Here is a 25,345-nt window from a genome sequence, read left to right on the forward strand (position 1 = left end):
TCTTTGAAGAAAATAAACTATAAATTATCGATTGGTTGACTCCCATTTTTACTTTTTTAGAAGAAAAATAGGTAACTGTGGTAGGGTTATGTCCCTTCATATACCCGCCAAAAAATAAATACAAAGTGCGGGAAATGGCTCCAGCTCCCGAAATGGACAACACAGATGATCAAACACAAGGTTTTCGGATTACATTCTTTCGATCCCAATCATATAACATAATCATGAAATATTCTATCTTTAGATTCTAACGACCTAGAATTGTTTAAAACTATTTTTGTCATAAACACTAAACAGATCTATTCAGACAAGTCAAATGAGACTGAGTGGTGCGAATCAGTCTTGACTGAATTGACACTGACTCTGAGGCGATGTCACAATAATAACAAGAAATGAATAAAAATAATAATAATTATACGTGTTATTCTCATTAAACTAATGACAGAGATATGATTTATTTTTTCACATTTTCATTGTAGTAGAGTAGATCTACAGACTTGGATTATTTAGGTTTAATGTCTGTCCATCAATATTATAAATAATAATAATATAATACACCATATGGGTATCATGGGACCATGGGTGACCATATATATATGGCTATCAATCCAAAATGTGGTCTTAAATACTACACTAAGCAAGAGATAGCCTGTTTGTTGTGGATAAAGGGTTTCACAAAGATGTTTGGTTGGTTATGTTGGATGGGTCATACTCATAGTTACTTAGTATCAGTGTGTGGGAAAGCAATTCTTTAACATTTTTTGATCCATAAAGATGCGATATGTGCAGTTCTTTATCGTTTTTTTGTTTTGTTTTTTTTTACCAAATTTTCAGAAAAAATAATTATTGGCGTAAAGATGAACTCTTTTGATCAAGAGTAATAGATTTGGGAGATAATTTTCATTGAATAGTTTTGAATTATAATTAACTTATTATATAATAATAATAAGGGTTCTTGACATTCACAAGCTTTTATTTATAAATATGGCTAGGGAAACTAAAAAAAGGAAAATGGATGGAAGTAGGTGATATAATTATAAAAAATTCGATAAATTAAATTGCCTAAGAGTTAACTGAAATAATGTAATTCAACTCAATTTTTATTTTAATAGCCACCGAATCAATAGCACAGGGCCGATCAAGGCGTGAAAAGAAAGACAAATCAGGAAAATTTGCTGCTTTTGAAAAACTTAAAAGAGCAAAAGAAAGGGGAGAAAAAAATAAATATGAGGTGAGATAATATTGAATGCTTGTTGACAATATTTCTAATTTTATGAACACGGCTGATAATAGTGGTAAACCTAAAGACCAGTCTAAAAATAAAGCAGCTTTCACAGACATTGTCAGATACAGCAACTTCAGACTTGCTCAGGAGTAACCCCTCTAGTACTTATCATTTTATCTGGTGCCCCTTATCGTCTTTTTCTTTGCTTTTGTTGATGATTTTAATACATGTCCAGTACAGGGATCGAATTTGACGAATGCAAACACGCAAAATTCGTGTTGATTTTGTAGACTGCAGGTTACAAAATATGTCACACAAAAAAAATGCTTGTAACATTTTTTCACTTATTGTTACTGAATAACATGATTGTTCAATAAAAACAATACACACATATCATAATTGACCTTTTTTAGTGTTCGACCATCTGTCCTTTCATTATTGTCGTTATATTCCATCAAACAAATTCTGACATCGGTGAAAAATGTACGTTATTGGCGAATGGCTTTCACGCGACACAAACAGTTTTAATAGTAAAAAATACATACCGTTTTGATTTTTCTGGATGATATTTAACATAAATATTGAAAAAATGTTATTTACGATATTTTATAGCTTAATGATGAATAAATACTGTTATAAAATAGTGTTCAGAGTTGCCTGACATTTTTTCAGATATAAGTAAAATTGTTTTCCAGGACTGGGAATGGCTATTATAATGATGAATCATGATAACTAATTGTCCTCTAGAGCACTAATTTCTGATCTCCTTACACAGAGTTCATAGTGTTCTAGCACAGATATTTAGTAAAAAGATAGGTTTTCAATGTTGTCTTACAACCAATTAATGTTTCATTTTACTGAATGTATCTTGGAAGATTATTAAAGTTGAATCTGTAGCTGATCTAAGGTTAGGTCCTGATTGGTTATAGGCGCAAAGTGTTCTTTCACTTATAATCAGACTTCAAAGGTATTCTAATACAGTGGACTCTGTTAAATCCAACATCGTATGGGATCGTTACAATATATCAGATTATGCAGAGTGTCGAAATACCCTGTTTTCTCAAAACTGGAGGTATTAATTTAAAATTATTATTTTAACATTATTATAATGTAGCTTCGAATCCCCAGAACGTTGTTCCCTTTAAAAATGATAAACCTTTCTGTACATTCAAAATTTGATTACATTAATTTTGAATAGGTCAAGTCTGTCGTTAATTTATCTTCTTCATTGTCTTCAGTTGATCTCACACTTGTCTTTGGTGTCGTTCCATATGTCCAGGTCGTCGTCACACGGTTCGGGTAGATCCGTAGGGTGAACAAACTTAGGTATTCACGTTCAATCAGCATTGCTAGGAATATTTTTACGACTGTGAATTCGTGGGAAAATTCGTGGGTATTCTTGAGTATTTGTCGCAACTGTCTTACAAGAGATTATAAAATTATCAAAGTAATCAAAAAAGACCTACGCGAGCGAGTTTTAATCTCACCGATAATTGATTGGCGATTGCTTGTTAATCTTTTGTGGCTTCACACCCACCGATTGAAGGCCGGATTATACAATGTTGATTCAATGGAAATTGTGTGACCGGACGATTGATTGATGTCGTAATTCCGAATATTCAGAATACCGATTACTCAAAGCTTTCTTGACTGAAATAATAAGGAAATAAATCGGGACATGAAATTGATGTTGTATTTCACAGAATGTCGTAGTATTCAGATGTCGGATGTGACAAGAGTCCACTGTATAGAGCAACTGTCTTTTCACAGGTGTGATCTCTACTGTAGTAAAAAAAGAAATAATATGTATGTTTGTGATGTTTTTAGCTGGAAGAAGAGAAAGCTGTGTATGATATTGTTGATGAAGATAATTATTCTGAAATAGTTCGGCAGCGACAAGAAGATGATTGGATTATTGATGATGGTGAGATATATACGGACGCACTATTTAAATACAAATCTTCCTTTGTAAATGAAATGTAGAGACTGTAAATCATGATTATCATATTTGTTGACTGTATTGTAGATGGTGGACCTGTGGTGGCTCACTGAGTAAGACATTGGCTCGCTAACCAGAAGGTCCTGTTGATCCCTGCATTGGATTTTTCGGCATGGCTCAACCCTGTTTGTAGTGCAGGACAGAAGGCCTGGCAAGTTACATCTTAACAGATGTCTAGTGTACACATTGGGATGCCTGTAAAAGAACCCTTGGCAGACGGAATTCGATATACAAGAGTAGGCTGTAGAGCCACTGTAGGTTCGTCTTTATTAACACAGTCGGAGCCGAAAAGTAGGAAGTTAAACCACATTACTTTCTTTCATTGTAGATGGAGCTGGTTATGTTGAAGATGGACGTGAAATATTTGATGATGATATGGATGATGATACTTTTTCTAAAAATGAAAGTAAGTAAAAAGTGATTTCAGAACCTGAATCAGTGGTGCTCCAAGATAAAAAAAAATAATATCTCCAAATATATCAATGATTATGCCACCATATTCATATATATATAACAAGCTATAGTTTCTACCATTTATCATCACTAGGTAATTTTCATGACATTTCTGTGCCAGACATGGCCAGTTTTAAGTGCAAAATCAGTTGTGTGCCCTAGGTTCAAAATTAGTCGCAACAAGCCAGACTACTGACAGTTCTCTGGCCAATTGACAAGTCTGGATGACCAAGACTATTTATATGAAACAATAAAGACACCTAGAAAAAAATTGGAAGTCAAGAGGTTTAGAAAGCTTATAAAAAGGCAAAAGAAACGTACTTCTAGGATTCTGATAGCGGGTCTGTAACGCAATCTTGAGATAAATTCTGTTAAAGCAAAGCATGTCGCTCTAATGAGTATTAGTACAATTCACTAAAATAGCAAAAAATTTAATAATCCCTACAAATTTTTGTGGCCAAGAGGTCCTTCAGATATAACCAGAGTCAGGAATGGTTCTTCAAATCTTTAATACTGAAAAGTGGAAACTTATAATAATAATTAACTACATACACTTACAGGACCGGAATAACCGACTAGTACCTAATACTATTATAAGTCGGATAGACCTTAAAGACTCATGTATCAAGTACAATCATATATTTATGTGGAATTACTTATCACTTGGTGAGATCAAGTGTTGACATAAACAATCATTGATGTAATAATTTACAATATAAGAAATAAAACAATTAATAGATTATTCATACAGTTGGCATCTTCACGAGACAGGCCATATTGGCAGTTTTTTTCTATCTATAAAAGTTTTATAAACAATAAGGGATTATAATAAGTTAACATGCCATTAGCATTACATAACATTTCATCCATGGCTAGTCCCCTTTTAATAGCACACACACAATTAATGTTTTGAAGGAATAGAATAGTTATTGTCCCAAGAGATTAAATTAATTCAATTTGAAGGCTTTCACTTTTAAAATAAGTAATGTATTATCTTAAATATTCAAGATTTAAATTATAACATATAACTACTATAAACGGCACGGGGTTATATTTTGTTAAAGTTGTCACAACTTATAATCAAAATTTTTAGGGCTTTATTATGTCATGTGAGTTGGCTATTTAAAGTAACTTCCCAGTTTTATTACAGCCCATTTCTGGCTGTTTGGGGCACACCACCTTGATAAATTATATAATTATAAACTGTTTGAGATATGAACAAATAGATTTGTGTTTGGTAACTGCTTTGTATTTGGTGTTCCATTCACGTTTCAGTATACCTTCATTCCTCTGCTTCCATGGTAACATGATATAACATTAAATATTGTTTTGTTTTGTAATATGGACTAGATGAACACTTGTTGGCTTTCTATTTTTTACCCATTCTTAAAATTGTTTTTGGGGGGGTTTTTTGCAGAGAAAAAAGATGGTGATAAGAAGAAAAATAAGAATATTGTACGACCAGGTACAAAACCTAAAGCTAATATTAAATCAATGTTTGCAGCTGCTTCCATGGTAACAAAGAAAAAACCAGAGGTAATGTAATGGATATTTTTCCGCTGATGATCATTTGCATTTTTGGGAGAATCTCTAGTAATCCAAGCTAAGCTACTCAATAGTTTATTAACATGATAATTAAGAATACATAATCAGAATTTCAACAGTAGATAATGTCCCTAATTGGATTAAATAGAGACCCATTATACAATTTTAGTGAAGATTATAGGTTGTTTTGATGCCGAATGTTTACAAATTTTCAAATGATCATATCTTTGTAAATACGAAACTGAAATTTATTTTTAGAGATTCAACTTTTGCAATACTGTAGTTCGCAAGATATGAAAAATCTTTAAAGGACAATATTGGTGTCAGTCATTATAAAATATGTGATAGAGCTCGTTAAATACATCCCAAATATAATTTTAACACAGAGATCATTGCTACGGGAGATGTTTAACAAGCACGTGAAGAAACGGGAAGTGACGTCAAACATGAGTTGTCCTTTATATAACTGAAGTAACGAGCGGTAACAGACAAACGATCGAATTTCATGTCACTGATAATTCCGTTGAAGATGAAAAGTTGTTATATGAGACGATGAGAGGATATCTGACAATTCAAAAAAAGAATTGGCTGTCAGTAGATAAAAGATAACGAACAAATTAGAAAAAGTCCGTGCATTACAATGTTTTTATTAAGAACAGAATGAATAAAAACGGGGGAATGCACAGGATTTTTCTACTTTTTCTCGTGTCCCTTATTTAGTGACAGCCAATTCTTTTTTTGAATTGTGAGATACCCTCTCACCGTCCCATATAATAACTTTTCAACTTCAACGGAATTGTCAGTGTAATGACTGACACCAATATTGTCCTTTAAAATGACAGATGTTAATATAAAGTTAATATTGATTTCAATTTTGATTGAGCGTTCCCAAATTGAATTCTCCCAATCATTCTAAAGGTGTTAATTGATAAAACAGGAAAATTTCAGGACACAATGGATGCTCCAACGGGATATATCTGAGCTATCTCGATAATCGCTATAGCTGAAATGTTTGATTTTTTCATGATTCTGCTCACATTGTTTTTGGGATTGGCAGAAATATGTCAGGACTCGATTCCATTTCTATCGATTGTAATTCCTTGAATTGACTATTTATTCTTGAATGACAATCGAGTATCTCTTTGTTCCTCAAATTTATAGAAATTATCTCCCTTTAATGCACAAGGTTTATTATTAGTTGTCTCCCCTGGGGGAATTATGTTTGGTTTTTGTAGGGATGCTCGATTGTCAGTCCAGAAGGTTCCGAATTGACAGAATTGCAATCATGTGACATAGAATTCAGTTCTGTCAGTCACGACAACTGAGGTGGTATTAGTAGAACTGTGAACTAATTAAGCACAACAGATATGTTTTAGCTGTCATAATTGGTTGAGATATTTTCTCATACAGTCGACGCATGCATTCTAGCAACAAATTTCCATTTTCGCTATTTTGGGGTTTGACAGAATTCAATTCCTGGAACGTTCAATCGAGCATCCCCATAGATATCTTTTTTTGTTAAATTATCTTTTAATAGAAAATGTATGCATATATTCTTCTCAGAAACCATTTTGAAAGATTAAATTGTAAAATAACAATTTCTAATAAGATTTTTTTTTTTTTTGATTGACAGAAGGATGTGAGTTTAGCTAATGATGATTTATTAGGAGATTTAATGGAAGAACTACATAAAGGTTCTTCACAAGCTAAACCTCTTCCTGTTAAAATCAACAAAAACAAAGCAGCTTCAAAGTAGGTCTTCTTAGTTTTATTCTAAATGGATATTCAGTATTTTATATATAATTATTAGAAATGATCAGGACATTTTCTAATGGTCAACACAAATTCGAAGGAAACAAGGGACTATTAAAATCTGTCTGTCTGTCTGTGACATTTTATGAGACACAATAACTCTCCTTCTAATTGAGCTAAAATGTTCAAACTTGGTGTGGGTGTTTATTAGGTCAATGTCTTGATGGAGTGAAGATAAGCATTTCCTGCTTAGGGTAAGCCGAGATAAGCAATTTGATTGGTATATGCTTTGGGGCACAATTACTTTAGTTCTAATTATGTAAGAGTTATCAAACTTGGTGTATAGTTTCATTACATCAGTACTTTGACTAAGTTTGATAATGAACGTTTTCTGCTCAGGGTAAGCAGAGCGATAAGCAATTTGATAGGTTGAGACTTTGGAAAACAATAACTCTCCTTCTAATTAAGCTAGAATGTTCAAACTTGGTGAAGGCGTTCATTGATGGAGTTCAATGATGAACATTGTCTGCTTTCTAAGGCTGGGAATCGATATGAAATTTCAATATCGATTATCGGCAAGAATTTGTCAGCAATTATCGATAATAATCGATTATCAATCATTCTTCCGGAAAAAACAAACTTTACCGACCTGTTAATGTTATTTGTGTTGATCGAGTTACAGTAGTGTTATTATCCTAGTCTAATACTGTGCCGATGTACGTAAAAAAATCAATTAATGTAAAATAATTAGTTGCTAAATGTAGGATTAACTTGAGTATTATTCTAAGTTTTGTTCTTGATTCATTTGAACCTTTTTTTTTATTCCAATATCTCCGATAAATACAAAGACAATACATGGTTTCTCTTTGCAAGTTACTGGCGATCACACAGTGTTACTAATAATAGAATAAAATATAATAGAAGGCGTCTATTGATTGGACAATAAAAAAATAATTACCGGCTTTCAAAGTAGAATTTTTATGATTGGTTAATTTTGACGAAAACCAAAGTAGAATTCTTCCAAGAAATTACGAGAGATATAGATATTTTCCCGGGAAGTCAAAAACGTGTTTTGTATGGGCTGTATCTGACATGATTTAGTAATAAAAGCTGAGTTAATCATTAATAATACAATTAGTTTTATCGTGAAAGCAGACAATTTCTCTACAAATCAATCAAGAGCAAAGAAGGGAGATAATTCTAATTTTACTATATCACGTGCGATCGTCATTGTTCACAAAGTGCGTGACCTATTTTAGTTTCAACTAGTAATAACAACAAAAACAACGAAAATATTAAAATAATGTATTTAATCTTAAAGTTTAGTTTTTTTACAATAATATATATTTAAAATGTGCCAGTTTGTAAGCAGAGTGGGAAAATAGTTGTTGTGTTGACGTTGTGTATTCGTTCATTCGTCTGCATGCCAGACTACGGCAAATTCAGTCATGTGAAAGTGACCGTAACTTGCCGTCAGAAGGTAAATATACCGATAATCAATATTTGAATTTCAATATCGATTATCGTATCGCTAAATAACTTCTACCGATTATCGATTATATCGATATTTTTGCACAGCCTTACTGCTTACGGTTAGCAAAGATAAGCAATTTGATTGGTTGATGCTTTGGGGCATGATAACTTTGGTTATGATTAAGTGAGAGCAATGAAACTCCAAGTATAGATTTATTATATCATTAACATGACATAGTTTGATGATGAGAATTTTATGCTTAGGCTAAGGAGCGATAAGACTTTTGAACAACTTGATGTAGATGTTCATTAGGTGAATGTCTTGATTGAGTTCACTGATTAACATTTCCCACTAAAGCAAAGCAGAGCTAAGCAATTTCATTGGTCGATACTTTGAGACAAAATAACTTTGATTCTATCTAATAGAGAGTAATGAAACTTAGTGTATAGTTGATAATCAGTTTGATGCTCAATACATTTGAAAAAGATAAATGTGCAATTAATTATATGTGTTATCTATTTATTTCGGGACTTCGGTGGGGGACATCAGCCTCACTGTTGGCTTGCATTTTATGAAAATGATTTGACCATAAAGGGTGTCATGCATGACTCTTAGTATGCTTACTCTTTCTAGAAAACCTGATGATCTTGTTCAATTCTGTGAGAAGTTCACCCAGTTATTGAGGATAAATCAATGCTTTTTGTTCTGATTTCCATTTTTCCTTTTTCACAGAGAAGCATTGAACCCATTCAGTGTGAAACCACTTCACCCCAAGAATATAAAACGGGAATTAGACAACTCAAGTCAGAAATATGTTTCTCCCACTATTAAAGTTAAAAAACAATGTAAACCAGAATCATTTAGAACCAAACCTGAACCAGTTCGAGTTAAAAAGGAACCAGTTGAAGTTAAGCAAGAACCAACTGAGGAAGAATCACCAATGATTGAAGAATTTGATACTAACATGGATGATGATGATGAACTAGTCTTAAATCAAAATGGTCTCAATGATCTCAGTAGGTATCCCAGGATAAATGTTCTTTTTGTCAGTAAAATCAAAATTTATCTGGTTCACAACACGCTTGTAACATATACTCAGATATATATCAAATATGTTACTATATAGCTCTATTTAGATCCGCTTCCAAACATTTCAGCTATTTTCATATGAGCGTCTTCTATCTCAGAAATTAGGCGATGACACACCTCCATTCACTCCTAGTCTGAAAGTTAAGTGGACTAAAATTTTGAAACTAACAAATCCGAAATGAAATAAATTCAATTAGAGTTAGTGGTATAAATAACTATACACATGAGCCATTCAATAGGCCCTTAAAGAGGGATCTCGTTTCAGTCATTTGCCACTCTTGACTGACTGTTAGTGAAATTGTTAGTCAATTTTCAAGCCCTAAAATCAAAATTTCCAAAAATTTATTTTATTTTAACACAATACATGCAGTTAAATTTATAGTTTTTGTATGTAAAAACATTTAGAACATATTGGGGAAAATGCACTAAATTGACCAACTCTTAAAAATGATAATCTGAGAGAACAAAGTTCTTCAAAAATTGACCGACTATCAAATTTTGAAGTGAAAGCCCTTCTTTTGAGTAGTAGTTCATAGTCATAAAGCTCCATTGACTATACATGTATGTAAACAATATACATTAATGTTAAAGTGATCAGATATTTAGTGAAATTAATTGTTGGGAAGTTCTGGTATAAAAGATTACATTTCAAGTTTGTTGTCATTTGTTATATATTTAAATGTTATATTTCAGATGAATCAGGTATGGAATTAAATGATATAGATTTCAATGATGAAGTTGATGATGTAAAGCCTATTAATAGTAAACCAGTTAAAAAAGAAAATACGGTCAAATCACAGCCAGTTATAGAAAGGTTTGTTGTAAATTCATTTTAGAAATATTTTTCTAATAGTGTTCATTTTGATGGACGTTTAATTAAAGCTTCTCCTATGTATAGACTCGTTGGAACAAGATTTTAACAGCTAAATATGGTTTTCAGCAGGTAAAAACAAATGTTAATCTCTTTGAGAGAGCAATAGTGGTCACATTTCTTATATATGAAGGTTTGTTTTGAAAAAATAATGTTCATTTGATTGATGGAATACCTAAATTAAAGTAAAAGATGGCTGAATGGTTAACGTGTGCATGCTGAATCATGAGGTTTGTCATTGAGTCAACTGGTGTAGTTTCGTTAACCCAGTTGTACGTGACAAGGAGTAGGGTCGCCTGTCCTCCAGTTTCCTCCCACTGCTAAAGACCCTTATGCGCAATAGAACCATATGTTAGTCTCGAAATGAACTAGTTTGTGTCAAGTGGACGTTAAACTCTCTCTCTCTCTCTCTCTCTCTCTCTCTCTCTTTCTCTCTCTCTCTCTCTCTCATTACCAGAGAATTTTATATTTGTTATTTTTTTCAGTAAAGAGTTTGTATCATCTGGTTGGGATAGTATACAATCTGATAATACAGGTAGTGTTGTAGATATACAAGTTGATTCATCTAAATTACCTCTAGTTACTAATGAAGAAGGGGAACAAGTAATGAGATTCTATTGGCTAGATGCTTATGAAGATCCCTGGAAACAACCTGGTACGGTTTTATCTTCAGTTTAAGCACATACAGTACAGCAATCTTTTCGAATCTGTCCCTTACTGAAAAACTCTGTAAACAGTTCATTCAGTTTTACCTATACTGTTACGTTTCATTTTTAAGTGGGGACTATATTGTAGTCACCACTGTCTGTTGATCTGTCCATATATTTACAATTTGCAAAAGTTCTACAGCTCACAAGTTTTTATGATTGTTTGCTGAGATTGTTTAGTTAGTCAAAATTTAGATTCACACATTGATTTCATTCAAAGTCACATCACCTATTACTAAAATCTTGAACACATTCCATGAGAGTTTCTGAGATATGTTATTGCTTCTCTGACTTGACATATCCTGCTGTGTTTAAACTATGTCAAACTTAGTTTTGTATAAAAACAGTTGACTTGTTTATACTCCTATGTAAAACAATAGATTTGTAAAATAATTGATTTTATAATACTCTTATGTAAGGCAGTTGTTAGGTATATATTCATATGTAAAAACAATTGCTTTGTATATATTCCTATGTAAAACAATTTATTTATACTCCATTGAAAATTGTTTTCAGGTATCGTGTATCTGTTTGGTAAAGTTTGGATTGAATCGGCCAAGACACATGTTAGTTGTTGCGTTACAGTCAAAAATATACAGAGACATGTATATCTTTTACCTAGAAAAACAGTAAGTACAATAATATGGACACATATCTATCTTTTACCTAAAAAAACATTACATATTATCACATGGACACATGTCTATCTTTTACCTAGAAAAACACTAAGTATTACCACATGGAAACATGTCTATCTTTTACCTAGCAAAACACTAAGTATTACCACATGGACACATGACTGTCTTTTACCAGAAAGACACTAAATATTACCACATGGACTATCTTTTACCTAGAAAAACAGTAAGTATTAGGATATTGACACATGTCTATCTTTTTCCCAAGTGATTACATCTCTGCGATCATCTGTTGGAGTGGACTACCAGTGACAACATTGCTCGAACTGTAAGGATAATGGCACCTTGGCATCAAGGTCGAGATCCTATGTATATTCTTTTAGCAGTACATAAAAGATCCCCTGTCAGTTGGAATTCAAAGTAAGAGTTGGCTGTATTTCTGCTGCCCAGGCATTATTACGCTCATGGCACACTACATGGTGTTTGTGTGTCTTCACTAGCACAATTAGTGCAATCAAGTAAGACATCTTGTGGAATGATTTTCTTGTTACCTGGTGATATATTGTTAGATATAGATAATTTGGAATATAAACTCATGTTTTAATTGAACATTATTTTCTACTAGAGAGTAAATACAAAGACTGGTGAAGATACAGGTTTTGAAGTTAATATGGTAGATGTCTATACAGAATTTAATGATAAAATTTCAGAAAAACATAAAATTATGAAATTCAAGTCAATGGTAAGTTATAGCAGAATTTATAAGTAATCATAATAGAGTGGGATTTTGGTGATGAGAAATGTAGAAGTGTTACTTCTGCATAAAATGAGTAATTGCTCCACCAATCCTCAGACATTCAGCAATTCGTCGTGGCATGCTCCTAATCAACCGTCCAATCACGATTTGGGGCAATCTGACCCACTCCTCTTGCAGTACCACGGCCGATTCTTGCAGTGTTGTCGGCTAACGTCAACGAACACGTCTCCCGATCAAATTAAACGTAACACACTAAAGCAAAGATACGCTAAACAGTAAATCTTATGCAAAAACCGATGGGAAAGCAAACATGGATAGATAAACCAGCGCGCGGCAGTTTTCGTCAACCCTTCCTTGAAGTGTCAAATTTGACAATGAACCCCTCCCACGTGTATGGCGCTATTGCGTGTCGCACGTGCAGCTCAGTGGTTCTGTCGGGGCGATATGTTCTTCATCTGTGAACATACTCTCAAAGCATGTCAAATGTCCATGACTATTTATCATATCACAACCTGCATAGGTATTTGTATTTTAATATCCCCTACTTTTTTTGAAGAGTATATATAAATATTATAATTTTTCAGAAAGTTACTAAACAGTATGCATTTGAGAAGATAGAAGTACCTGTAGAATCTGATTATTTAGAAGTGAGATATGCTGTAAGTATGGGACATTCATTCATTATCAAGTTTGTGGCAAGAAGAGGTGGTTTATATACCTGGAGGTCCTGGTTTCAATCTAGGTGTCGTTCAGTATTTTCCAGCTTGGTTTCCCCAATGTTAGTGTCTTGTCATTGAGTCTCAAAACCAAGGTTCTGTTTATACCATTGTCAGCATATAAGTAAAATAAACTCCTGTCGAGCTGACTGTATGATGTATGTCTGTCTTCATTGACCCAGGTTTTTAATAGTAAAGTAAAACATAAAACCACATTTCATTTCATTTATAAAAACAAGGAACCCTGGCTTTATATTCATTAAATAGAAACATTAATGATCCACATTGTAATGTATTAATATTTATTAACAGCATTAGTAATAATAACTTGAGGTGGGTTTTTTTTCTAGGCTGATTTACCTGCACTACCCACAGAATTATCAGGAGAGACATTTAGTCATGTATTTGGTGCCAACAAGTCTAGGTAAGGAGGTATTATGCTAATTACAATTATATTACACTTTTAATTAATCATTCTTACCTCTTGACACATTAATTTTGATGAAACCCAAAAATGAACATCTTAATCTATATTTTATTGGATAGAAGGTTTAATTTGATATCAATGTGAACTAATTGCCAGTAAATAAGAGATGATTATCTAGTGAATATAAATATTAAGAATCTTGAATATTTATATTTTAAATGTATTTTCAGTTTGGAACTGATGTTGATAGATAGAAAGATGAAGGGTCCTGGATGGTTAGATTTAAAATGTCCACGTAAGTTTTATCTACAAATTATCTTAAAAGTAATTAAATGTTTTCGTTAGCTTATAAAAATACATGTGCATTAATTTTGGTATGTTGGTAAGTTTCATTTGGTGTCTTAACTATTAACGACATATTTTATTTATTTCAGAATTACCCTCCGGTTCAACAAGTTGGTGTAAAGTAGAGGTAACGAATGTTTATTATTGATTTATTACATTGAATAGACATCATACTTGATACAAGTTATTACAATAAATATACACAAATTGCATCCTACATATCATTGGCGATGAATATGAAATTCTTATACTTTAGACCTTGAAATATTTTATTTAGCCCTTTGGCAGAACGATACACAAAACAAAAATTGTTTAATTTGAATATTTCACTAATATGCCACATTATGCCAATAGACATTAGTCTACTCAATGCTGGAGACTTCCTCCATTTATAAGTCTTTTCCTTCTTTTTATGAAAGATTAGGGTTTCCCCGTTTAAAAAATAAGGTATTTTCCCATTTACCAAGTATTTTATACTGCCGCCTTTCAATGATGTATTTGATTTACTCTGGCAAGGTAAATCTAATCTTTGCTGAGATTTATAAGAGTAAAAGATGTTTGGGTTTTTTTCTTTTAGGCTGTTGTTTCTCGGCCTGAACATGTGACTGTTTATAAAGATTCCTCATTAGACCCACCCCCACTTGTTATTATGTCACTTAATCTACGTACACTACCTAACCCTAAAACACATCAAAATGAAGTAAGTACATTCTCTGATTCTTTTTTAATTTATTCATTTTGAGTGGTGGCGGGGGGTTGAATGGCCGAATGGTTAGCACGTGCACGCTGTATCATAAGGTTTGTCATTGAGTTCACTGGTGTGGTTTCGATTTCCCGGTTGTACGTGACAAGGAGTAGGGTCGCCTGTCCAACCTCAGGGCTGGCCACGAATAAATTGATGGCGAGCAGATGACCGCTCACGCAAATTTAGGTTTGGGCGAGCAAGGCGAGCAATAAAACTTGCTCGGGCAAAATTTTGTTTGCGTGAGCACACATTTTGTAACATTGTTTCAATTTAAAATCATAAGAGAATTGCTATTCCTGGCACAGAGTTTGCAGTAAACATGTGCGATCATCGCTTTCTGTTTTTGACAGTCATACTCTTCTTAAAACCAATTCCCGTATGGATGTCTTCATCCCACGGGCCAAGACATATAAATGTGGATAGGGCGATCGGGTTTCCTTTGGACTTTAGCCATTATTACGCTTAGATTGAAAATTATACGACTGCACAATGGAATAAAAACCGAAGTTCTGATAAAATAAGAAATACAGATAAATATTAGTTTGAAACGTGTTCATTTAGCGTCGACGTGAATGCCAAATGCCGGATGTAAACATTGTTTACTTTAGACTCGATTATCACGCGTTTGTTACTGGTGTTCGTAGGAAAACCAGCCATGACGTTCAGGTCTAAAGTGTATTTTTAGTAACACAAGTGGCGAGTTACTTCATTAGCCAATCAAATTTAAGGAGGAAATCCCACTTTCGTCTGACAGACGAATTTATGAAGTTATTGACATTGTTGGGTTAGTTTCGGCAATAAACTTGTCAATATTTTGATTATTTTTACAGGTTTTTCTTAAAATTTTGCGTAAGCAACTACCCGCTCGCGCAAATGTAGATTTGCGCGAGCAACTGCTCGCATCTCGTGGCAAGCCCTGAACCTCGTGGGTTTTCTCTGGATCCTCCAGTTTCCTCCCACTGCTAAAGACCCATACGCCATATGTTAGTCCCGAAATGACCTAGTTTGTGTCGAGTGGACGTTAAACCCCATTTATCCCTCTCTCTTGAGTGATGGCAGGGGGTATATTGTACAAAAAACAAGTTTGTTAATTGTTTTATTTTGAACAATTCTTTGTTTATTATGTAATTAAACCATTGATCTGGCTATTACTTGGCTGTAAAATTCCTATCTTAGATGTTACTTGCAGACATGGAATTTATGATTTTAGTTGTATCTGACAATGTCCGAAATTATTAAAATTGTACATGATACACCAAAGGAATTGTTGCCCTCCAAGGGTTTTAATGTGACCTGTGGAACAAATTTCAATAAACTGATGTGTTGATAATTCTTAGAAACTAGCGGTGGAAATCATTTATTATTGTTTTCCGGTTCAGTAAAACTCTGACTTCTGTACTGTATGATAGACATCTAAGTTGTATTTAATACAAGAGAATGTTGTGTTCAGTATTAAAGCTTGGCAATTTGGAAACCAGTATAAAAAATTACCTGTGTCGAGGATGTTTGGCTTTGTTGTAGAATTCAGTAAAGTTCAAGGACATTTGGCTTTATCATGATATTTTTGTATATCTCTGGCCCACTTGATGTAACATTTTAGTTCATGTGGTCCCTGAATCAAAATTAGATCAACATCCCTGATCTAAATCTTTTCCTGATGTTGATCTGATAGGTGCTTTATTTCCAGGCTTGGTATTGTGGAAAAGAAAACTCAATCAGTTGTCATTTTTTTAGTCCTTCCATTAGTTCAGAAGTTCACCTATTTTATAAGTGTAAGCTTCATTTATTAATGTAATAGCTACAATGATTTCAGTATTAATATAAATGAAATAATTATTTGTATTGTAGATTATCGGTGTAGCAGGTTTAATACATAATGATTTTCACATGGATAAACCAGCACCTAAACAACCTCTCTTTCAACAACATTTTTGTGGTAAGTACAATATCTGTCTCCTATAAATATCATACAATTTGTTCTCCACAGTTATATCTAACATGAGGCCATAGCAGTCAGGTGGTAATGGCATTGGACTCTTGGCTAAAATATTTCAGCTTTGAATCCTGGTGTTAGTCCCTAAATGAAATAGTGATATTGAGTGGGTGTTTAACACCCCCCACCCCACTTATCTATTGTTAGTTTCAAATAGTTGTCAGTGATAATACTAATATAAACTGAAGTTTTGTATTTTATTTTCAGTGATAACCAAGCCAAATGACTGTATATTCCCTTTTGATTTTAAAGACAAGTTACAGAGAGAGGTAACAATATTTTATAAAGTGATTTTTTACCCCAGTTCCCACTTGTCAGGAGGTTGTTGTACATGTGTGGCTGATAAGTAAAATGTTGCTAAGTTGTTTGGACGAAAAACCACATCAGTGTGAACTTGAAGTTTTCCCGATTAACATGACTATAAAATAAAAATAACAGTAGGTTAGTCAGTAAATTCATAATTTCATCCAGATGTATGCCACCATTTGTCTTTCTGGTCAATAAATTGCACTTTTCATGTTCTCAGGGTTTTCTTTTTTTAGATTTTATATTCTTTTGCATATTTCAGAGTAAAAATATGAAGACTGAAATGTTACCAACCGAAAGAGCGTTGTTGGCCTATTTATTGGCTAAAATTCATAAAATTGATCCTGATCTTATTGTTGTAAGTATAGATTTAAACTTTATGTCTAATACAAATACTAATTAAAGTTGCTAATTCTTATTTTCAATTTTCAGACAATATCATACTTTCAGATCTCGGACAACTGCCAGTGAGGACAACTGCCGGCCATTTTATCGCATAGTTTATCAAAACATAACATGTCCCACCGGTTATTGTCATGTTCCCAAATTTTTTCAAGCTCATAATCTAAGCTTGATTATACTTAAATTGATTATTTATCATTTAATGAAAAACACTGATGTCAATTGCAATTTTCTGACAATATATATCATTTTTCATGACTTATCCACACTAAAATATACCATATTTGATTATTTAACACTTTGAAACTTGAAAAAATTTTGTGGTGTCGCATCACCTATCCTGACTTTACAGCACGATTTTGCAACAATGACGTCATTTAAATTTACATTAAATGTTAGATGTAAATTTAATATTGTATGTGTTTATAATTATATGAAATGATGAAACAAAGATATTTATTCAATTCTATCCCCAATCTGTAACCTGGGAGTGACAATCGTGCCAACAGTTTTGAACTCTGCTAATATCTTGACCACGCCCTATTCCAATATTTCTATCACCGGCCATGTAGATCAACATTATTTACAAATTGATTACGAGTGTTATCATCGCTGTCATTTTCTTTGTTATTTTCATTTGAATCTAGGGCATATTCACTTTCAAAATCACTTTCATTGCCGTAATTCGACCCATCAATATCATCACCATTATTACTCATTATAAGAGCTAGTGCATCCGTTGCATTTAGTCGTTAAGAACACACAATTCATCGAAATATTTGTCAAAATTAAAACAGCAGACCGAGAGCAAACGGTAAACAGAATTTTGATTGGCTACTTTGTTACTGTTAAAGGAAGCGTATCAGAGGACATCACGCAAAACCGACATTTTGGGACCATGCACTACAACGTTCTAAGAGTTAATTAAGAAATCAATATATCAACTGTAAATAATCTGCCAGCTTGAATTGAATCAGATTAAAAAACATTTAGTGAAGATTGTAGGTGTTGCTGGCTTGTTATGACCATATCCTGCCTATGTTGTCTGGAGAAAAAGCCAAGTGCTTATAAATTACCAGTTCATCATATCTAGATCAATACTGAATGAAATTGAATCATTTTTAGACTGATATTTCTATTAGGGGTCCAGGCATCGATATTTCCGCGCACATGCGCACGCCCAGGCACATTTGCTTTAAAAAAACTTTTTTGCAGGCACATTTTTAAAGATGTAGCGACGCCTGCGCCCAGCACTTTTTTTTGCCGCCCAGCACAAAGAAAAAATCGAAGAAAGCCACCCAGTCGTATTTAAACCCCTTCGTCCATCTCTGTACACAAACTCGGCGCTCGAAATTTACCACGGCAATATAACGGCAAAGCCATGATAAAAGCTGACGTACGCAAACCATGTCTGTCACGGCATAATTTATTTTTGTGTGCCGTAGTAGACCCTATCATCCCAAATTAGTTTAAAGAAAGATGTATTGGTATTTTGTTTATTTATACTTAGAAGATGTGTAGGCCTGAGTCTATTCATTTTACAATTAATCTACGGTCTTTATATTTGTTTATTTGCCGTAAATAGGTCACCCAGGCCAATTTACGGCACTCCAATGTTAAAGGTTTGAATGTCGTAATTGTCCAACACGTGACTACAAATTTTCACGATGTTTCTTATTTTATTTCTTACCTGTGTTGACGGTTGATTTGCTACGGCCCGAGAGTAGGACTAGGGGGACGATGAGAGCTTTCTCAGTTTCTGCCTGACCTGATGCTCATTCCACCGTAATAATAATAATATTCGTGAGACACGTACAACTTTACAAACAAGTCAAATAATACGTGTTTTAATTATCAATATCTACCTATTGTCATAATTCATTGTACTCAAATAAAACACAAACACCGTTTTAAGAATCGTTTTAATTTTTAATCTCAAAGTAATAAAGTAATATTTGAAAAAAAAAACCACCAAAACAACAAATACCGAAAGGTCCTCAACTTATCTATCCAGAGAAACAGAGTGGGGTGGGACAATTTTATGCTCGGTCGGGTGGTGTCAAAAAGTTTTTAGATCCCTGTATCATTGATGAAAATTAAGTGATTTTGGTAAAATTTGAATATATAAATGGAAATTTGATTTGCACTGAACCAAATACAAAAGGCAGCAGATGCTTTGAAAATACACCAAGAAGGGTTTAATTTTCATAAAAGACCACGCCCCCCTCCCCAAAAAATTTTTGCCTCGCTCCGCTCGCCTAATATATTTTTACACCACTCACCAAATCCTGGCTACATCCCTGTGTTTCAGTATGACCCTGCAGGCACATTTTCAAGTGTGTGCGCAGGCACACTCAACTTTTATAGAGCCCTGTAGGGGTCCCACTTTCATAATATTGTGTCTTGTAAGGGAGTAAAAATCACTCAAATGATGATCAGGGATTTTAAGAAAACAAAACCAAAATATCAGCTATAAATAATTTATCACCTTGGATTCAATCAGATTAAAAAACTGACCATTACTTTTAGGTGGCACCGGTTTGTTATATTGTTATATATAGTTTGCAGAGAATGACAAATTTTGTAAAATTATCTTGTAAATAATATTGATCCATTTGTGGTCGGACAGACCTTTTAGAGATTCAGCTGTCACAATATTGTTGTTTACAAGGATGTATAATCCCTCAAATGACAATCATGATTGACCATGAATAAGAAATGCCCAATATGCTTTAGGTTTTTTTTTGTTGATTAAGGTACAAGGTCTTTAAAAATGTTAACATATTCCAGATTTGCTTCCCTTGTATTATAAGAATTTTAAGGTGTTTCAAAACAATTGGCTACATCGTTTATTGGATTTACTTCCCTTTCTCTGTAAATTTCACTAAATACTAAAACTTTTATGAATTCTCTCAATAGGGACATGATATTGCTGCATTTGATTTGGATGTTATTTTACATCGTATTAATGCCAACAAAATACCCCATTGGTCGAAAATTGGTCGTTTAAAGAGATCCATTATGCCCAAGTTATCTGTAAGTATACCAAACAGTAGATTGAATTTATATTACAGATACCGTATTCCAGATTTAAAAAAGGCAAATACATGTGTAGACATTCAGTCCATTCACATTCAATGGTAGTCAAATCAGAACACATTTTGTGCAAATATTTATTCTAACGAAAGTAATGGCCATCTAAAAAGGTCATTACTTTCTATTGTTTTCTTGGAAGTCATCCTTTTCTGCCTTAGAATGTCAAGGCAGGGGTTTTTTTTATTTGTCAAGATTACTCTCTAAAGAACATCATTCAGCAAAATGACTCCTGACAACAGAATAATTTGGGTTGTATGGACTTATTGCCGCTTTAGATATATTGTTTATGGCATTGTTAGAATTATTTTTGTGGTAAATTATGTGTATATTATTGTTATTATTATTATTATTATTGTGCTGTTGACTGTGATTTGTTTATAACACAATTCCTGACTATTCTATGGAATATTGTGATTAACAGAGTGGTCCTGGGCAGCGTTCTATGGGTGAGAAAACAGCTGTATGTGGTCGTATGATGTGTGATATACAGATATCAGCTAAAGAAGTTATACGTAGCAGAAGTTATGACCTTACAGAACTAGTACAACATATATTAAAAGATAAACGAGCAGAAGTAGACTATGATGAAATTAGAAATATGTATGGGTAAGTCAAGCACAATGAATTTTATAACTTGTAGCCCACTATTCTATACTTAGTTTAAGATCTTTACAGCTTAACATAGTATAACTTACCATCAGTATTTAATAGATACTAAAAGTAACATGATGTTCATTGGATTTTTATTTCATAATAAAGAGGGGGTTTTTTTTCATGCCAAGAGACAGATATTGAAATGGGATCTTCAAAGGCAAATGATTAGAATTACATATCAATAAGTTTTAAAACATTATCAGTAGTTTTTACTGTGAATGCTATTTATGGTGGTATAGAAAGATTATTTTGACGTTTTGGAAAATGGCTTCTAGTATGGTGGCTGAAAGCGTCCATTTAGATCGGCGGGTTTCTAGATACAACGCGAGAGTCGCCGTTAAGCCACGCGCCGAAAAAATCGGCAACTTGCTTAACGGCGACTCTCGCCTCGGAAGTTGATAGTTAGTTACATGCGCAATGGCTACATTTTACGCACACGGATCACCAAATATTTCTACGCCGTAATGTAGGGCGAAAGTTATTTTTAGTCTTTCTCTCCCTTTCCCTTTTCCCCCTTTTGCATGGCGATTTTTGGTGTAGAATCGAAGAAAGGGGTTTGAAAATACATTTTCTGCCAGGTTTTGGTGAATATTCATGATCTTGAGAGGTCGGTTAGGTTGAAATGTAGGGCCGAAAATTGCATGTTTACTTGTCCCTACTTCCAGCTTGTGTATTTGAAGTTTTTCATGGTAAACCTCATACATGCTTTTGTGCAAGAGTTTGCCACATGTTGCTCCATCTGTGGCAGAAAGTAGGCTAGCCTACAAGTCCTAACTAATCCAAAAGCTCCTCCATTTTATATACAAGAAGTAAAATGTAGCCATTGCGCATGTAACTAACTATAAACTTCCGAGGCGAGAGTCGCCGTTAAGCAAGTCGCCGAAAAAGGCGCCGATTTTTTCGGCGCCTTTTTCGGCGCGTGGCTTAACGGCGACTCTCGTGTTGTGAAAGTCGCGGATCGCCGATAAGGTAGTACAACGAAAAAGTCGCCAATCGGCGCCTTTTTCGTCGTGCTGGTTTAATGGCGACTCTCGCGTTGTATCTAGAAACACGCCGATCTAAATGGACGCTTTCAGTCACCATATTCTAGTCTTATGTCAGTTTTTCAGTATATCTACAATAAATAACCAGTCTGATTAAAACACAGATCCTATTTCGTTTTGTTTTTTATAGTTAAAATTTTGTTTTACTTGTCTTTACTACAGAAGGATCTGAAAGAGTTGTTATAAAACAGGCATTCTAGATCATGTGAGGAATTAGGCTATGAAACGGTTTGTTACGGCGACTTCTTGGCCTGCCATGCACAGAACTGTGGGTAAACCACTGACACGACCTTTGAGCACAACTTGTCAGATCTTCATGTAGTGTAGGCCATTGAAAGTATGAAAAAACGAAACGAAATATAGATCTGTATTATAATCAGATTGATAAATAACATTACAGTAGAAGTTATTTATTATATTGTCAAATTTTTCTCTAAACCAATCTTTTTCTTTAAATTTCTATATTTAAGATCATCACAACATTTATTACATCTGCTTGAACTGACATTGGTTGATTCTACCTATATTTTACGTATTATGTATGAATTAAATGTTATACCACTGGCTCTACAGATCACAAATATATGTGGTAATATCATGGTAAGATATAGTTTATGTACATACGTTTATAGCTCTTGATGAAATAGCACCTTTAAATTTGCTGTGATTGTGGCACTGGATCTTTAACCAGAAGGTCTTTTGAATGACATGAAAAACTGAGGTCTCATGTCCATAGCGTCACTGTTTGGGAAAAATTCCTATCACAGCATACTGCATGATTAGACTGTTTGATTCAGAAAAAAGATGTTAAAGCCTCATTTTATTTCACTGCACTATCCCTCTTTATAACGTAAGCCCAAAATGAAACCAAAATTAGTAAACCAGCCAACTTGTGCTTGATCTTTTTACTAATCTTAATAAAATATCCAGATTAACCCAACTAAGGTCTTTATTTTGAACTAAATCAAAGCAGTTTAGTTCCTGTAAATTTCTAACATGATATTAAAGTGTGATAGTACTGAAATAGAAAGAAAACAGAACTTCAAATTTTTTATTTTGTTTATTGGTACTAGATTAGTACACCATGCAAGTATTTTATTCATTTAATGTATGGTGATGAATTTGTTTTGTTTAAACCAAGGCACGTACGTTGATGGGAGGAAGATCCGAAAGAAATGAATATTTATTATTACATGCATTTACAGAAAAGAATTTCCTAGTTCCAGATAAACAATACAAGAAAAAAACACCAGTGGTAAGTTAAAAGTTTATGTAATATAATATTATCCCTGGTCTGACAAGTAATAAAACATGTTCTTTTGTCACTATAAACAACTCTTTCAGCACAAGCACAGCCCACTCAATCAGGAATATTTATCCTTGGTTAAAATTTGTTGTCTAGAATATCAGATCTGTAGTATTTATAAATCAAATATAAGAATATTATATGAAATCAACTAAAACATACTGTGGTGTTGTGGCAGATTTCTTTAGTGTGACAATGCTGTCTTGCCATAAAATATTTGAGTTCTATCAGTGATTGTATGGGGCCAAGAGTGTAAGGATTTTAATAGAACATTGCTGGCATATGATCCACCTTTATACTAAGACTAAAATTAATCAGATCAAATATAGTCATTATAGTATGAGTGTGACCTCTTGCTGTTAAAAACCACTATATGGTCTTCCTTTAAAAGAAATATAACTTTTAAGTAAATTTTATCCTGGTTGTATGATATATTTTACAGCAAGCTGAAGCCGATGATGAAGATTTGGATACAACTAAATCTAAAAAATCACAAGGAAAACGAAAACCAGCTTATGCAGGAGGCTTGGTCTTGGAACCGAAAAAAGGTATTATATGTTATTGATGTATTATCTTTCTGTACATAGCATCTGGACACACTTGTGCTATATAAATCCACCATAATGATGATTATACGAAAATAGATACACCATAATGATAATAATATGAATGCATGATATAATGCTCTTGGCATAATTTAGACAAAGTCATCAGACCTAAACATCAGATATACTTTGCTGCAAACTCTAATGGCTCATCCTTGTTGTTGAAGATATGGTTACAATTAAGGCAAAGAATGGTGATTATTGATTCATTAGAATTGCTTTTCAGAGAATACTGACAAGAAAAGTGTGCTTAGTTATTCGGATGGCACAAAATCAAAGAATGTCAGCTCGCATTGCTGACGTTTCTATAAAGATAAGAAAAATTACCATGTGTTTGCCTCAAAATGGCTCAATTATTATGTTGACGAGACATTAAATTGCATTTCATTTCAGTTGGAATTTGAAGAAGATTAGGTAGAAACACAGCTGTCAAAAATAAGATAAAATACAATGTGTTAGTCTCAAAGTGACCTAATTATTGTAATGATGAGACGTTGAACCCCATTGCATTAATCTTGATTAGGAAAAATATTAGTTGATATTCAGATATTTGATAGAATTTTGTATTTATTTCAGGTTTTTATGACAAGTTTATTCTGTTGCTAGATTTTAACAGTTTATATCCGTCTATAATACAAGAGTATAATATATGTTTTACTACTATTAACAGAACACCAACACAACAGAATAACACAGTACGTATATTTAGCAGGGGTTATGGGTTGTGCATTCAAATGACTTTATCAAAGGGAAGGTTGTATTGAGTGGCCCAACATCTAATAGATTTAATAAAAAGATCATTTAACTAACTTATAGTAACGTATTACATAAATAAGTAGAGCAGATCATAGGAAATTTGTCTTTGCTTAGGCCAATACCGAATTGGTTTTTGGTTCTTCAGAATCATAAAACTGCACAAATTTGAAGCGAAGGGTTTGATAAAAGCAAGCAAGTGTTTTTTGTTTTCAAAATATTATTTTTCCAAGAAATAGGAAGCAAAGAAGTAGAATTTAAATTTATGTGACCTTATTGTTTTTGATGAACTGCAGTTAGTGACGTTATTTGCATTAATTTCACTCCTTGCATGTTGATGGTTTCATATTTGTCTGTAAAAGGTCTAGAAGGTGATCTGTTCTAATTCCACTGGATCTGATTACACATAAAACTGGTAATGTTAAATTGAACCTTTGCCCGGTGGAA

At 33.4% G+C, this 25,345-nt stretch overlaps 1 protein-coding gene across 1 annotated transcript in view; it reads left to right on the forward strand.

Annotated features, from left to right (window-relative positions):
- Positions 1-116: 116 nt before the first annotated feature.
- The window catches only part of LOC126828808 (DNA polymerase alpha catalytic subunit), a 43,753-nt gene continuing 18,524 nt past the window's right edge, over positions 117-25,345 (forward strand). The window contains exons 1-25 of the mRNA XM_050558839.2: positions 117-180; positions 1,113-1,231; positions 3,053-3,149; positions 3,553-3,630; positions 5,095-5,213; positions 6,856-6,974; positions 9,181-9,464; positions 10,231-10,351; positions 10,894-11,063; positions 11,632-11,744; positions 12,376-12,492; positions 13,092-13,166; positions 13,574-13,647; positions 13,881-13,945; positions 14,085-14,122; positions 14,573-14,695; positions 16,589-16,676; positions 16,941-17,002; positions 17,302-17,397; positions 20,361-20,477; positions 20,959-21,143; positions 22,705-22,834; positions 23,376-23,489; positions 23,983-24,088; positions 24,722-24,840. Coding sequence (XP_050414796.1) covers positions 135-180; positions 1,113-1,231; positions 3,053-3,149; positions 3,553-3,630; positions 5,095-5,213; positions 6,856-6,974; positions 9,181-9,464; positions 10,231-10,351; positions 10,894-11,063; positions 11,632-11,744; positions 12,376-12,492; positions 13,092-13,166; positions 13,574-13,647; positions 13,881-13,945; positions 14,085-14,122; positions 14,573-14,695; positions 16,589-16,676; positions 16,941-17,002; positions 17,302-17,397; positions 20,361-20,477; positions 20,959-21,143; positions 22,705-22,834; positions 23,376-23,489; positions 23,983-24,088; positions 24,722-24,840 — 2,775 coding nt within the window. The 5' untranslated portion in view covers positions 117-134. The remainder of the gene's footprint in view (positions 181-1,112; positions 1,232-3,052; positions 3,150-3,552; positions 3,631-5,094; positions 5,214-6,855; positions 6,975-9,180; positions 9,465-10,230; positions 10,352-10,893; positions 11,064-11,631; positions 11,745-12,375; positions 12,493-13,091; positions 13,167-13,573; positions 13,648-13,880; positions 13,946-14,084; positions 14,123-14,572; positions 14,696-16,588; positions 16,677-16,940; positions 17,003-17,301; positions 17,398-20,360; positions 20,478-20,958; positions 21,144-22,704; positions 22,835-23,375; positions 23,490-23,982; positions 24,089-24,721; positions 24,841-25,345) is intronic.

This window comes from Patella vulgata, chromosome 1 (assembly GCF_932274485.2).
Source record: "Patella vulgata chromosome 1, xgPatVulg1.2, whole genome shotgun sequence".
In the NCBI taxonomy this organism is placed as follows: domain Eukaryota; kingdom Metazoa; phylum Mollusca; class Gastropoda; family Patellidae; genus Patella; species Patella vulgata.